We start from the raw sequence: 14,787 nt of genomic DNA, 5'->3' as shown, positions 1-14,787 counted from the left end.
TCATCTGAGATCGTAGATCTGCAGCGGCAGACTCTCCTCCTTGTCGAACTGCTAGCAGATACATTACAATTTACTTGATCGGGGCAGTGTTTGGTGCGGTCCCCGTTGAAACCTAACAACTTCATCGAATTGAGCAAGACAATTCCCTCTCTCGCCCAGCTTGACGCGAGACGCACCCACCATGGGTTCATCAACACGGCCACGCCTAAGGTGATTGCAGGATGGCACTGACCGAAACGTAACATACGAGCCGGATGGAAATCCTGATATCAGAAGTGCGTTAGTGCCAATACAGGCGGGGCCGTGTCCCCGAGGACTACACCGGCGCCTTGTCTACATGGTTCCAGCCTGCAAAGCTGAAACTTCTGGCTCAACTCATTACTGACAGCAGCGCGCACGATTGAGTTCCAGCACGACAACTCTTCCTGACAACCGATTAGTTCTCAGGAGAGTACCCCAACAGATATCTGATTGATGAACAGAAATTTCATGCTACAACATCCCCGCAGGAACTCCAGCCAAACGTCCTTCTTCCCACCCCCTCCGGCCTCCACGGTTCCCAAAGTATTCCATGCTTCAAAATGTACGCACAGCCAGACACCGAAATATTGCCACTGGAGTCTCATCTTGTCCCAATAAGGAAGCTTTACGTTCCAGGCCGTCGACGAATCCTTCCACCCACTTCCTCTTCAAGCAGGCCTCCTTCCCCTTCTTCCCACACAAGCAAATCAAAAGAAGCAGACTGCATGCACATCTCGCCGGAGGCCAACCGCCGCACGTATGATCGGTGTAATCACAAATGGGGAGACGGTGGCGAGAGAGAGAGAGAGAGGGATATCCAAGCCAATGCAACAATTACCCGAAGCGGTAGTTGGCCCACGGGCAATGATCATCACTCTCCGTACAGAGTTACCGGCAGAATCCAAGAGTTCTACCACGATCCAACTATACCTAACTCAGCCTGACTGACGCAAAGAATGAGAGACAACGGAGCAAGATCAAGAGTCAATTGAGCCATAGGATAATACTCTGTCCCGCAATAAATTCCCAGATATGGCGTATTTCTCTGCGGCGTTTGGTGCACGAAGCGATCTGCAGTTTCGTTTGAAACCTGCTGAAAGAGCATGCTCTGCCTCTCGAGTCCACCCGTACCAGGCGATCTGGTATTCCTCTGGTGTGCTCCCCCGAACCCGTTTGAGACTATGAAAGTCCGATCAAAGTCCGCCATGGCCCAGGTAGAGGAAGGTCACCAGTGACTGCCGGCCTGGACTTTCTTTGAAAGCACTCTGTCAGTACCAGGGCAGTAGTTCGATGATACGTGTTGCAGGGTCAATTTTCTGGCAGCCTATGCCTCTGACAGCCAGCGAATTGCAAGGCTTGATTCATGGTTTCATTCCTCGTTGTTCTCCAGTCTACTCTTCATACTCACCACCAACCGCCCTCAAGAAATCAAAATCACATCCCTCATTAGCCTGGTTGACCCTCCGCTCATACAAACCCCTGTACCCTCTCCTTCCCTTCCTCTCGATCCACCTATCTCCCCTGCCGCCCTTCTCCCCCAGCTTCGCCGCCTTCCTTTCCTGCACCCTCCTCTGAATCTCCTCGTCTGCAACCTCCAGCTGCAGCACCCTCTGCTCCACATCACACACGATGCGATCCCCCGTCCTCACGACGCCAAACACGCTCTCCAAATCCGCCGCCTCAGGACACACATGCAGCACGATCGTCCCGCCGGCCGTCCCGCTCATGCGCCCGTCACTGATGCGCAACATGTCCAATACGCCCTCCTTCCCCAGCTTCCTCGGTATGGGAATCAAGCCCGCCTCGGGCATCCCGGGGTTACCCACGGGGCCGATCCCCTTCAACACCAGCACGCTGTCCCTCGAGACCTCGAGCGCCGAGTCGTCGATCCGTCTCGCCAGATCCTCCGCGTCCTCAAACACGACCGCCTGGCCCCGGTGCTTCAGCAATCTCTGGTCTTTACTGGCACTCTGCTTCATGACGGCGCCGCCGGGCGCGAGGTTCCCGGACAGCACGACCAGACTGCTGCGCTCCCACAGCGGGTCCGTCAGTGGCCGCACCACGCGCTCGCTGTAGTCGAAGCTGCGCCAGGGCGTCGTGTCCAGCAGCTGACCCAGCGTCTCGCCTGTGTAGGTGTGCGCGTTCAGGTGCAGGAGCGGGCGCAGGCGGTGCATCAGCGCGAGCATGCCGCCCGCGTTGTGGAAGTCGGTCATGTAGCCGTCGCCGGACGGCTTGAGGTCGACCAGGAGAGGCACGTTGCGGCCGATGCGGTCGACGTCTTGCAGAGTTAGCTGACCTGCCACCGAAGGGTGTCGGTTGATGATGGCCATCAGGTGGACAACGGCGTTGGTGCTGCCGCCGATGGCCTGTAGTACCGTAATGGCGTTCTCGAACGACTCTTTGGTCAGTAAGGCTTGTGGACGCGTGGCATCGACACCGCCGGGCATGTTGAGCAAAGCCACGGCGCGGCGGCCGGTGTCTTCAGCGACACGCAGCCGGGCGGAAGAGACGGCAGCGGCGGTGGCTCCCGAGCGCAGGTCCGTCAACCCCAGCGCGGCAACGATGCAGGCCATGGTGGAAGCGGTGCCCATGACGCCACAGGTGCCTCCCGTTGGAGCGAGCTCTTCATTCACAGCCATGATCTCCTCCATATCCAGGGTCCCCGCACGGTAGGCAGCCCAGTGGCTACGACAGTCGGTGCAGGCGCCGACGCGCTTGCCCTTGACGCTTCCGGGCATCATGGGTCCCGTGATCAGGGGCAAGAAGGGCTTGTTGGCACTGATGCACCCCATCAGCTGCGCCGGCACCGTCTTGTCGCAGCCGCCGATGGCGATGACGGCGTCGACGGGCTGCGCCGTCGTCATTTCCTCCGTGTCGATGGACATCAGGTTGCGGAGGTACATGGAGGTTGGGGAGGAGAAGGATTCATGGATCGAAATGGTGGGGAAATCGACGGGGAGGCCGCCTGAGGCGAGAATGCCACGTTTCGCGGCCTCGATGAGTTGAGGGGCGTTGCTGTGGCAGGGGTTGAAGGACGAGTAGGTGTTGATGATGCCGATGATGGGCTTGGAGAGTGAGTCGTCGCTGTAGCCGAGGGCTTTGATGAAGACTTTACGCAGGAAGAGCGAGAAGTGCGGATCGCCTGATGGGGTGCGTGTGTGTGAGCTTGTAGAAGTTGTAGATGGATGGAGTAGTATCGGTGGGACAGACTGGGGGAGGTGCCCATAGTACGACTCAGGCAGTATTCTCGCAGGGACTTTCATCACAAATGGGAAGTGGCTTTCTCGCTGCTGGCGTGTTGTATGGCCACAGTGAACACGCAGAGCATCTTGCCCTCCCATTCCACGACCTTTCACCTCTTCACCAACAAGTAAGAAATGACGAGAACTCACCATAGCCCGCCAAACCCTGCCTCAAACCCGTCTTTGACGAAATGGGCTTGGACAAGTCATAGTCCGCCGCGATCTCTGGCGGTATCCGGCTGTTCGATGATACTGGTCCACCACCGTTGACGCTGGTCTGCTGCTCGTGCTGTGACTGACCTCGGAGCGTTTCCGATGTCGTAGTGGTATATTGCTGCTGCTGCTGCTGCTGCTGCTGTGCATCAGCCATTGTGCCTGCCTTCTTAGTCTAGACTGCTATTGCCTTCGTGGGCACGTGCTTCTACGGAGTAAGATTAGAGAGGAGGCGTGGTGTTCATGTATGGCTTGGCTTGAAAGAGTCCTCGAGGCGGATGCGAGTGGTAATGAAGATGGCATCAAACGCCATTGGTGGTCTGCAATAGTAGTCGGGTCGGCGTCCGATCCGCTTTGAGTTGGAGAAAGAGGGTCATGTAGTAGTATTAGTGGTAGTGGAGAGGGGAATGTTGGCGAGGCGGGGTCGAGCAACGCGCCATGCTACAGACTCACTCACGCTGGACAGGGTCGAGCGTAGGGTCGTTGAGTGTTGCGGTCTGATAGTGAAAGTGGAAGGCCAGGACAAGGAAGAAACGAAAGCTCAATTCGCCGGCAACACCCATGGCATTAGCATGTATATTTACTGCGGTATCTGATAACTTTTCACCTATTGGGGTATCATGTTGAATTCATCGCGCATCAAACTTTTTCGATCATACAGTCCCAGTATGCCCATGTATATCATGCCTTAGCAGAAGCTCTACTGGTGTCATTGTTGAAGGACACCAGGATCCTAGTCGATTCTCGACAAGGCTTCCTCAGACGGAGCGGTCGAATCAGGGCTCTCCCCAAACCTCGTTAGCGATCTCGCTGCACAACTTCAACTTGGCTTCCTGGTCTTTGTGGCTCAGCGGGTAGCCCGTCTCATGGGTGCTGAAACCACACTGAGGAGAGATGCCGAGCTGCTTGAGGGCTTCTTGCCTCGTCTGGCCGCTGCCCTCTGCGACAAAGTCGGCGGCTTTGTTGATTCTATCGATGATGGTTTGCTTGTCCTCCAAATCCCGCAGCTTGGTGCTGATGGCGCCAACAATGACGACCTTGTCCTTGGGCAAGAACTTCAGAGGCTCGAAACCGCCGGCACGGTCGGTGTCGTATTCCAAGTAGAAGGTGTTGACGTTCAAGTTCTGGAAGAGTTTCTTCGCAATTATGTCGTAGGCGCCGCTGGCGAAATGGCGGCCGCCAATGAAATTACCGCGGCACAGGTGCACACCCGTATGCATGTCGGCAGGAACCTTGGCGACGCAGTCATTGTAGAGCTTGATGTAGGCATCAAAGAGCTCATCGACAGTGCCAATGTTGTCCTTGTCTTCAGCGTAGCCATTGCGCCAGACGTCACTGCAGAAATACGCCAGACCAGGGTCATCGAATTGCACATTGCGGAGACCGGCATCGTATAGGTTCTGCAGCTCGGTTTGATACGCCTTAGCGACATCGGCGAAATATTCCGCCTCACTGCTGTAGGCTTCGGGCGTGTATGCGCGACCTTGCTTGTAGCGCATGTGGAACCAGGCTGGCGTAATCATGGTGAGCTTGATGTTTCCCCATTTCTCCTTCGGAACAAATTGCTGTACAAGTTGCAGCTCGTGGAGGTTCTCCTTGGTGCCATTGTTCTTGATTTTAGAGCCCGCGATGACCGAATCTCCAGGCATGACCTTGCGGTCCTTCTCGATCAGGGACACGACATCAGGGTGGTAAAGACGGAACATGGACGACTCGGCATCTTGCAGGCGGGTGGTCCCGTCTAGCTCATCCCAGAAAAGGCCCCAGAAACGAGTCCGAGTGTATTCGCCTGGCTCCTGTTAGGAGGATATCACAGAAATTGGGAGGGGCACGTACCGCAGGTCACAGCCTGCAGGCCGCAGTCTAGCTGAGTCTTCACAATCTGGCCAACAGCCTCTTTTTCAATGGCAGCCAAATTAGCCTGTTCGGGGGTCTTGCCATCACGGATCGCAGCACGGGCCTCGAGAAGGTTGTCCGGTCGGAGTAGGGAGCCGATGTGCTCGGCTCGGAAAGGTGGCTGGTGCTTCGCGGAGGCCATGGCTGCTTATCGGTGTCAGGCTGAGAAATCGAGGGGTAACGAGGATAGCAAGAGGTCGAAGGAACGAAGTGGAGGGGGCCTGTTGTTAGGAAGAAGATGGGGCTTTGGGGCCTCGTGGTTAGCTGGAGAGAGAGAGGTTTTAGGGAAGCAGCAAACTCCGAGGCCGGCAGACACTGGTCGCGAGGAGTACCTGATGGACCTACGAGGATATGCCGAACATCAACAGGGTCGACCGCCCATGGCTGTGAATTTTGCAGCTGTTTGGTGGCCGTGAGGGTTGCAAAGAGGGGCCAAGGTGGGAGCAATGTGGAGGGGGGTCGGTCACCACGAAGTGGGGAAGCAGAAGCAGAAGAAGGCGCCAAGGATCTGGCCCCAAGTAACTTTCATTCACTGCCTGAGATTCGACTGGAGGTTTCAGGGGGGCCAACGAGGTATCCAAACGCCATATCGATGCAATGCCGCTAATGCTGAGGTTACAACATCTTTACAAAGTGACAAGGTAGACTCTAGCCTCCCAGGGACTGAGATATTGTCCCGGCGTGTCCACATTGGAAACGATCAACTCCATCTCTTTGCCCTTGCAGTCCGGCGGATAGTGCATGGGTTGCTCTTCATCGGAGAAGCTCAAGAATGTCAAGAGCTTCTTGTTGGTGAAGCCATTGGTCTTGTTCTCTTTGGTAAAAGTGAAAACATCGGGATCGAGGTAATCCCACAGCTCGAAATCGCCAAAGACTGTCAGATCGGCATACTTCTTGCGAATTTGGTTCATCTGCTTCCAATAGCTGAGAACACTCTTGGCATCTTTCTGCTGGTCGGCGACGTTGATTTCGGGATAGTTGTCGTTGACACGCATCCATGGCTTGCCAGTGCTGAAGCCAGCATTGGCGGACGAATCCCACTGAACAGGCGTTCGAGCATTGTCGCGGCCGACGCGTTGGATACCGCTCATAGCCCGCTTCAGCCACAGCGGATCGGCATCATGACGATCCTTGACATCGTTGTATGCGTTCAAAGAATCGGGATCCTTGATCTCCTCGATCCCCCACGAGTCCGGAATGTTGGTCATGCCGATTTCTTGGCCCTGGTACATGAATAGAGTTCCTGTCAGGCAGCCAAGCAGTGTGGCTAGCATCTTAGCAGCCTTCTCACGGAATTCAGGCTTCGAAGTTGCGAAGCGGTCAAGACTGCGGGCTTGATCGTGATTCTCCAAAAAGCAGGTCGTCCAAGCGGTGGTACCACGGGTGAGATGCTGCTGCTTGCGGAAAGCCTCCTTAAATGAAGGCAGATCGTGGGCGTGGACCTGATGCTTCTTCACACCGTCACCATGACGGCCACCAAGGCTGACGACGTCAAAATCGAACACGCAGCTTAGCTCCCGTGCTTCAGCAGCAACGTACTTCAACACTTCAGCAGCTTCGGTACCCGGCAGTTCTCCCACCATAGCCACGTCTCCGTAGTTGTCGAGCACCTGCTGTCGTTGTTCACGTAGCCATTCGTGCATTCGGGGTCCATTGACAAAGTGTGTGAAAGCGGGTTGATAGACCTCACCTGGAAGGGTGACCGGCGCGTCGGGATAACTGGTGTTTTTCGAGTAAAGATTGCAGGTATCCACGCGGAAGCCGTCGACGCCACGATCTAGCCAGAAGACGATGGCCTCTTTGTAGATAGCTTGTCGCACCTCGTCGAGCTCCCAATTCAAGTCTGGTTGCTCGGGTACAAAGAGATGGAGGTAGTATTGGTCACGTTCAGGAACGTACTCCCAGGCGCTACCACCGAAGATCGATCGCCAGTTATTGGGAGGCTGGCGTTTGCCGTCCACAATCTTGGGATCCCGCCAGACATACCAATCGGCTTTGGGGTTGGTTTTGTCCTTTTTGCTTTCCAGAAACCACTTGTGCTCATCACTAGTGTGGTTGATGACCAGATCGAGTAGTAGTTTCATGCCCATGTCGTGGCATTTCTTGATCAGCTCGTCTAGATCCGCCAGGGTCCCGAATTGAGGATCGACATCTCGGTAGTCAGAAATGTCGTAGCCAAAGTCCTTTTGTGGCGACTTGTACATGGGTGAAAGCCACACGATGTCGATGCCAAGATCTTTCAGGTATGGCAGAGTGCCGATGAGTCCTTGAATATCGCCAATACCATCTCCATTGCTATCTTTGTATGAAGCAGGCCAGACCTGATAGGCGGTGCCCTTCTTCCACCAGTTAGGGGTTGGTGCTGACATGGCGAAACTATGGTACTGAAGGCGGCTGTATATAAGTAACGACGAAGTTCTCTAGACGGTCCAGTAAGGAAAGACCGCTATATACCTCCTCGACGACGTAGGAGCCTATGTCAAAAGCGGACCGCTTCCTTGTTGGGGGAAGCGCGTATCTAGTATCTGGTGATGTTGCACTTCCGCCGTGCTGTCGGCGAAACGATGTAGCCTCCAGGGCTCGGGGTCTGGAAGTCTGCTGCAAGAGGGGGCTAGAGAGCGTACTTTAGTCTTTGTTTGGCTCAATGCGCACCGCAGATTGGTCGATGGGTGTTGTGAGCGGATGGATCGGTCAGGGCGAAGGGTTTGGCACGGCGGGCGCGAAGTATATTTCGCCGCGTGAAAGAGCGAAGTGACAAGCGACCCCGCAAGCGGCCGGCAAAGCAGCTTAGTTTGGAGATGTGGCCATCGTGGCGAGCATGGTTCTAGCCGACTTCTGGTTTGTGCCGAGGGTCTATCGCAGCACGCTCGATGATACATGATACGAGTACCTTGCATGGGGCACGTTGGGTTCTCCGGCGCCATGGCGCACAAAATGCTTCTTGCACCGCAAGGATGAGCTCAGTCTTGGCTTGGCGGGGAAGGAGCGGTAAATTCTGTATTGACCTCACATTGGCGCTCACTGCCCCCGCGCCACGTCAGAAGTCACCGCACCCTCAACTTATGCTCACCTCACCCAATCTTCACTTTCAACTCACCCTCGCCCTTTTGCGACACCGTTCTCACGATGTGATCCACCACTCGACGCGGCGCTCCCAATCCGTGTGCCAAAAATGGTCGACGGTAGGCCGCCCCTGTTCTGGCACCTCCCCAGGCGCAGCCGGCCTATAAATCTCCTCCATGATCACATACTCATATACCTCTATCCCAGCTGACCCGCAGCTGTACCCAGCCAGCCGCTACCACCTCTCTAGCTCTGTACGCATGGCAAATCTTGAGTGAACGAGGATGTATCACCTGCCAAAGTGACTTGGCGCCAAGTCTTCCGCTGCCAGCTGGAGCTACTCTCGCGCTCAAGAATTTACCGCACTTATGATCAGCCATCACGGCTCCCGTTCGTTCTTGACTGCAATTTCACCAGAAGCTGCCTAGATAATTTCGGATTCTAGTCGCTGAGGCCGAGTCCACTTGTCACTTGGTTTTATGATCTGTCGTATTGGAGGCATTGACAAGGCGCCAAGGTCAGCTGAACACTTTACTTGAGCTACTGCTATAGAGGTTACAAACAATCCGACGTCTTGACAACAATAAGCACTTGACTCCTGTAGTGCAAGGTAGCTCAGGTTATGGAGGCTCTGACATAATACTGCACAACCATCTACTAATCACCCAACAGCAGCCCTGATGTAAATGGTAATCATAATGTCTGACAGCAACCCAGTCAGGCACCGGGGCTACGAGTTCAGATCTACAAGAAGCCCGGAATTCACGCTGCACCCCTGGTAGCAATGTTCTACTTCTTCGATCTACGACTCTCAAGAAAAGACAAACCGCCTAGCGTCGCAGGCATGCCGATAAAGAAGGAGAAAGGTAAAGCGAAACAAGTCTATCCGGTCTCCATTATTCGCTCTGCAAAGGGGTGCGTGCGATTTTTCTATCTCCCCAGGGCCCCTTGGTACCGATAGCTCATATCATATCACGATGTGCCGAAGAAGTTGTGGTTATCTTGATCCATGCTTGAGTCTCAACCTGCAAAATCTTCTGACGTGGCGCCGTCTTTTCACTCTAACCAGCCGGCAGGTCACTCAACATCGAAGACGCATGGACTTGGGAGAGACTGCAGGTAAGACGAACTGCACTGGCCTACAAAGGACACGTAAGGGGTTGTGGACTAAGCTCAGCATAGATTCTAGGCTGGCTTCATCAGCTGGGGCTTGCCCCAGCTCGTTATGGTGTAGACAAAGTGCACAACGCCGCCTTGCAAATGGTCATCGGTTATATCGATTATCTAGTGTGAGTTTGATCCCGCAAAACTCTCGGCAGAAGTGTAGGATAGCTAATGCTCGACTCACTCCAGGGACAATGGGTGGATAAGTGACCCGACATATTTCGAAGAGCTTCAGCGACAGAGCAGCGCCACGGTCGAGCTTCCCGACACGAAATTTGAGGGAGTTACGCTACCTGTCCGGACTCTTTACGATGGCATCGCCTGGATCCTAACCATCACAGCAGTCCCCAACCCTGCTGAAGAAATGTTCGCTGCCCAAAACAATTATTTCATGCCCCTGCTGGCACTCCTGGGCCGATGGTGTCGGAAGCTGTTGCCGTGCACAATCATGCCCGTCATGGTTCACATCGCGTACTGGACGACTCCTGAGAAAAGGCACGTGACCATTCTCGGTGCTACGCCTGGTGGCGATCAGCTGCTCTTCAGCCCTACTCGCACCGATGATCCATACTTTGACCCCAGCGCTGAGTACCGGTTCAGGCCTCCACCTGGATGGGTGGAAGAGCGTCAAGCAAGGCAGAAAGCAGCGGCAAAGGGGAAGGAGCCCAAAAAGTCAAAGGTGGATACTCCAGAACCGAATGGAAAGGATAGTGCAAAGAAATATTGGGGCTTTCGGGGCTGGGTCGTAGTCTCGGATAGGCAAGCTAGACTTGTTGACAATGGTTTGGAGCCTCCTCCTGGAAACGCCCTTGTCAACCCTGACAGCGGCGAACAGGTAGCACGCAGTAACTACGGCGTCTGCGTAAGTCACTCAGCGCCAAACTTTCCATCCGCATGGGCAGGCAAAAACCCTCCATACTGGCGAAGCGCTGACAATTCCTCAGGCCGAGTCCTTCTTCTATATCTACATCAGCACCCTGAAAGCCAAAGCGCAAGCTAAAGAAATGCCGAGCAAGATCCGTGGCTTCGCACTGAAGGCGTCGGACGACATCGGCGCGCCGCCAGAAGGCGAAACCAAGCCGGTCGTGAAGAAGGTCGGCTTCGCGCGGAAGAAAAAGCTCAACTTGAGATTTATCAGCACCCGCGTACAACAGCCCTGCCACTCGTCCTGTCAAAAGATCATCTTGGACCTCAACGACGGGAAGAAAAAGGGCGCAGACCGGAGAATCCGCTTCACGCTCGCGGACATGGACCCTTTGAACGGATCGGTCACGGACCCTGCCGTTGGTGAAGATGAAGACGAGCCTGAAGGCATCCCCGATGAGGACCCCAGTAAGCCCGGGAGCAGCAGCACCAAGCCGAAAGAGGATAACAAGAAGAAGAACAGAAACTAGAGCGCAGGATAGTAGACAGTCTAGACCAGCGAGTACAACAGACACCAGAAGCGTGGCTCTGCTAATCTCCACCTTGGGTCTGGGGCCTGTTGAAGCAGGCACTCAGCCACACGTGAACACTCATAAACCGCTGCTGAACTGATAAAGGAGTGGACTGCTGCACAAGTACACAGAAAGGCTGCGGAATCGGATATGGTTTCCGGCGCCTCCCATACAAATATTCTTGGCAATAGCGATGACGACATGTCCAGCATCAACGCGTGCTCCTTCCGCGTCGCGGTTGCATGGTGTAACGGAAAGAGCGATTGGAAGAGGTCATCGACTTCTTTTAGCTTCGCCATCCAGCACAATGGCGTTTCCATCAACGCGTCAGACATCCACTGATCTAGTACCTGCGAAGCATAGCTCTCCCGGCTGTTTACGACTGTACAAAACGCCTTGATCGTCACATATTTTTGGTGACTCTCAACATCTGAACATGGCTCGCCCAATGCTGACCGTCTGTCGTAGACTACCGTCAATCACTTCAATATCATCTCTTAGACCTTCGTTCACATCGTTCAGAATGGCCTCCAGCGTCAACTCGAACACCATCTCCGAGATCTCAGAGAAGGAGAGAGCCATCACCGGATCCGACACCCAGGTCAAGGGAGGTCCTGCTGCTCAAGCTCAGAAGCACGTTGGCGATAAGCTTGATGGCTCTGTGGTCTCAGAAATAACCCAGGGCGAGCGGAAGATCACTGGCGAGGACTCTGCTGTCCGAGGCGGTCCTGCCGCCACCGCCCAAGCTCATGCTGCCCAGGAAAGTTCTCTCAACCGTACTGGCTCGTGCATCTTCTAACAACTGACCAGAACGCCAGCACCTCCCAAAATCAGGCCACCGGCAAACTCGACTCAGAGACCATCTCTTCAATCACCCAGGCCGAAAAGGACATCACAGGACAAGAAGGTCCCGTCAAGAACGGCCCTACGGCTCAAGCTCAGAAGCACGTCGGCGAAAATATCGACTCTGACAACCTTCACGACATTACCGAAGGTGAGAAGAAGATCACTGGTGGAGAGCGTCTCAAGGGTGGTCCGACCGCCCAACCGCAAAGCGAACTCGCCAAGTCTCGCAGTGGCTAGATTTCCTGCCGTGTTTGGCGCCCTGCTGACGCCCTCCACACGGCGCGGCTCCTCGGCTTCATCAATCTGCTGAACGGTAGCCTCGAAGATCTGGGCGTTGTAGCAAGTGAGCTGCACACGCTGAGATGCGGGCTTCCAGTTGAGCATCAACGAGTTGCAGCGCTCAATGAGCGAGCCCGTATGCGCCATATCCTTACCAAGACATGCATAAAGTTGATTGGCGTGAGACGGAATCTGAGCGCATGGCGCCGTAACGCCGCACGAGCATATTTGGTTGAGGAGCAGCAATATCGTGTAATCCAGCAGCGAGCGTGGCGGAAGAAGGCCATGGCTCACATGCTCTAGTGATCCGGTGTAGCAGTGTCGAAAGGGCAGCATTAGTAGAATCTATCTCGACATTCGGCAGCCATGTGTGAATAAGGCTTAATTTTGTCTCAGGCTGTGTGTTGAATCCCATTCTATCGAGTCCTACTCACGTCGCATCATATTCCACTCACGCATTTCACTCTACCACTCTCCTCATCTCTACACTCCTAACATCCACCTCACCCCCAGTCACTCAGCCACACAACTCGCACCCTCCTTCAACCCCACCTCCTCTCCCGTCTCCTTCATCACCACAAACTGCGGCTGCGGCGGCACCGAACCACCAACCACCTCCTCGCCACTCCCATTCGCACTTCCACCCTGCGCCTCCCTTCCAGCAACCTGCGCCCCCTGATCCCCGCTCTGTTCCTGTTCCTGCTTCTCCCTCTCCTCCCCCTCCGCCGCCGTCCCACCAATCGGTTTCTTGCCCCCGACGCCCAACCCACCCTCCCACAACGTGCCTCCCCCAGGACCAGGAGCAGAAGCAGCAGCAGCAGCAGCAGGATTTGGAGCCGCAGCGGCAGCCGAAGACGTAGCCTCAGCCTCAATCGCTCCAGCAGGGTTCCCCGCACCACCACCACCACTATCACTACCACCAACAGCAGCGAAAGCAGGCTGATCGACCTCCATCTCAGCCGCGAAACCATCAAAGGGCGGCACTACTGGGCCGACAGGCGTCATCTGCTGCGGGTGCTGAAGCTGAAGCTGAAGCTGATGCGGCGATACCCCGGAGAACGGTGCGCCGAAGCCGGCGAAGCCATGCATCTGCTGCATCTGCATCGGCTGCATGCCGCCAGAAGGATCGAAGGGCGCGGTGCCAGGATATGTAGGTGGGGGGTAGGGGTGCATGGTGTGCTGGCTGGCTGGGTCGGGATAGCCGTAGGATTGGGGGAAGGTTGAGTTCATGCTCATGTTCATTGGCATGGACATGGGGCCGGACATGGACATTGGCATGTTTGGCGGATACGTGTAGGACGGGCGCTGCTGCATGGGCATGGTGGGGAAGTTGTAGGGCAGGCTGAATTGCTGGGCGGAGAAGGAATGAGGCTGTTGTTGTTGTTGTTGTTGTTGAGGGTTGGGGTGTTGGCTCGCTTCGTAGGAGGGTGGTGGGGAGTTTTGCTTCTGCTGTTGCGAAGAGGTGGCTTGGTTGGCATCGTCGGAGGTGGAGGAGGGAGGAGAGTCGGGGCCGGGTTGGTGGAGAGGGATGGAATGCAGCGACGGAGAGTGCCGCTTCTGGTTGGTGGACGCTGGCTTTTCTTGCGACGGACCGATGGCATGGAAGAGTGTGTTTGCAGGAATTTCCGCTGTCTGAGCGATATTTGGGCTCGCTGTAGCTTCGACAGACATTTCGGCTGGGTTGGTTAGGCAGACAGAAGCTCTTGGCATTTGCAGGTCGGCCATTGATAACGTCGCTGGAACTCCCAGCTGCCCGTGCTTGATCGGCAGATCATCTGGATCGGTATTGCTTGCGTGCCCATTCGTTGCAAAGATGTCTGCAGGTGTGATGTTCGCGCTCATTGAGGGAGGAGGCATCATCTGGCCCGGCATGGGAGGTGGCGGCCCTACCCATGGACCAAAGGGTTGATGAGCAAAAAACATCTCACCACCAGACTCCATCTTGATGTGAGCATCTGGCTCATGCTTGATCATGTGAGGAAGACCCATGAAAGGCGGCATGCCTGAACAGCCACCCCAAGACGGAGGGTAGGGGATTGGCCCGCCTGAGTAGCCGTGTTCCATCTTGACCCTCTTTTCGTCACGCTCGTCCATCATTGCCTCCTGCAGACCACCTCCCATTCCATTAGCGCGCTTGCTGCTCTCCTTGCCGCTGTTCTTCTCACTGTCTTTCTTCTTCTTCTTCGTGTTTTGCGTTGGAAGACCCTCTGTCTGGGCCTTGAAGCGACTCCAGCGCATACGTGCTGCGTGACCATTCTTGATGCCAATACCGTCTGCTACTTCTTGCCAGTTGACCGTCTTGAGATCAAGTTGCTTGAGTATTAGGTAGAGAAATTGAGTCTGAGACTCAGGCGTGGCTTGGCTTTTGGTGGTGGAGCGTTTGGTGGTGGAAGTCATGGTTGGTTCAATCATCATGCAAGATAATGGCTGGAATTTCGCTCGCAATGACGATAGTGAGCTCTGCGATGGTGAAGATAGAGGCAAAGTGAATGTGCTGGTGGGTGAGCTGGATATATGCGTTCCAGCGCATTGTGGCTTTCGCTCCTTGTTGCCGGCTAGCTGCGTTTGTGTGTAAGCTGCTAAGTGCATTCTTTAGGCTGTGAAGTCAGCACAGAATGCTTTTCGGA

General features: G+C 55.1%; 6 protein-coding genes across 6 annotated transcripts; 2 read left to right on the top strand and 4 right to left on the bottom strand.

Moving 5' to 3' along the window:
* Positions 1–1,412: 1,412 nt before the first annotated feature.
* On the bottom strand, positions 1,413–3,633 carry HMPREF1541_05443 (dihydroxy-acid dehydratase; the record flags this gene model as incomplete). The annotated part of the gene is made up of 2 exons (XM_008719783.1): positions 1,413–3,163; positions 3,414–3,633. The coding sequence occupies 2 exons, from the start codon at positions 3,631–3,633 to the stop codon at positions 1,413–1,415; spliced, it is 1,971 nt and encodes a 656-aa protein (XP_008718005.1).
* Positions 3,634–4,252: 619 nt separating this feature from the next.
* Positions 4,253–5,514, bottom strand: HMPREF1541_05442 (uncharacterized protein; the record flags this gene model as incomplete). Its single annotated transcript, XM_008719782.1, has 2 exons — positions 4,253–5,265; positions 5,313–5,514. 2 exons carry the CDS (start codon positions 5,512–5,514, stop codon positions 4,253–4,255), a joined length of 1,215 nt encoding a protein of 404 aa, XP_008718004.1.
* Positions 5,515–5,998: 484 nt separating this feature from the next.
* Positions 5,999–7,741, bottom strand: HMPREF1541_05441 (uncharacterized protein; the record flags this gene model as incomplete). The annotated part of the gene is made up of 1 exon (XM_008719781.1): positions 5,999–7,741. One exon carries the CDS (start codon positions 7,739–7,741, stop codon positions 5,999–6,001), a length of 1,743 nt encoding a protein of 580 aa, XP_008718003.1.
* A 2,306-nt stretch (positions 7,742–10,047) lies between these two features.
* On the top strand, positions 10,048–10,993 carry HMPREF1541_05440 (uncharacterized protein; the record flags this gene model as incomplete). The annotated part of the gene is made up of 2 exons (XM_008719780.1): positions 10,048–10,461; positions 10,544–10,993. 2 exons carry the CDS (start codon positions 10,048–10,050, stop codon positions 10,991–10,993), a joined length of 864 nt encoding a protein of 287 aa, XP_008718002.1.
* A 565-nt stretch (positions 10,994–11,558) lies between these two features.
* HMPREF1541_05439 (uncharacterized protein) lies at positions 11,559–12,118 on the top strand (the record flags this gene model as incomplete). Its single annotated transcript, XM_008719779.1, has 2 exons — positions 11,559–11,821; positions 11,854–12,118. 2 exons carry the CDS (start codon positions 11,559–11,561, stop codon positions 12,116–12,118), a joined length of 528 nt encoding a protein of 175 aa, XP_008718001.1.
* A 555-nt stretch (positions 12,119–12,673) lies between these two features.
* On the bottom strand, positions 12,674–14,557 carry HMPREF1541_05438 (uncharacterized protein; the record flags this gene model as incomplete). Its single annotated transcript, XM_008719778.1, has 1 exon — positions 12,674–14,557. The coding sequence occupies one exon, from the start codon at positions 14,555–14,557 to the stop codon at positions 12,674–12,676; it is 1,884 nt and encodes a 627-aa protein (XP_008718000.1).
* Between the last annotated feature and the right edge of the window lie 230 nt (positions 14,558–14,787).

This window comes from Cyphellophora europaea (genome assembly GCF_000365145.1).
Source record: "Cyphellophora europaea CBS 101466 unplaced genomic scaffold supercont1.5, whole genome shotgun sequence".
Lineage (NCBI taxonomy): Eukaryota > Fungi > Ascomycota > Eurotiomycetes > Chaetothyriales > Cyphellophoraceae > Cyphellophora > Cyphellophora europaea.
The sequence above is the reverse complement of the archived record's forward strand: the minus strand, read 5'-3'. Positions and strand labels throughout refer to the sequence as shown.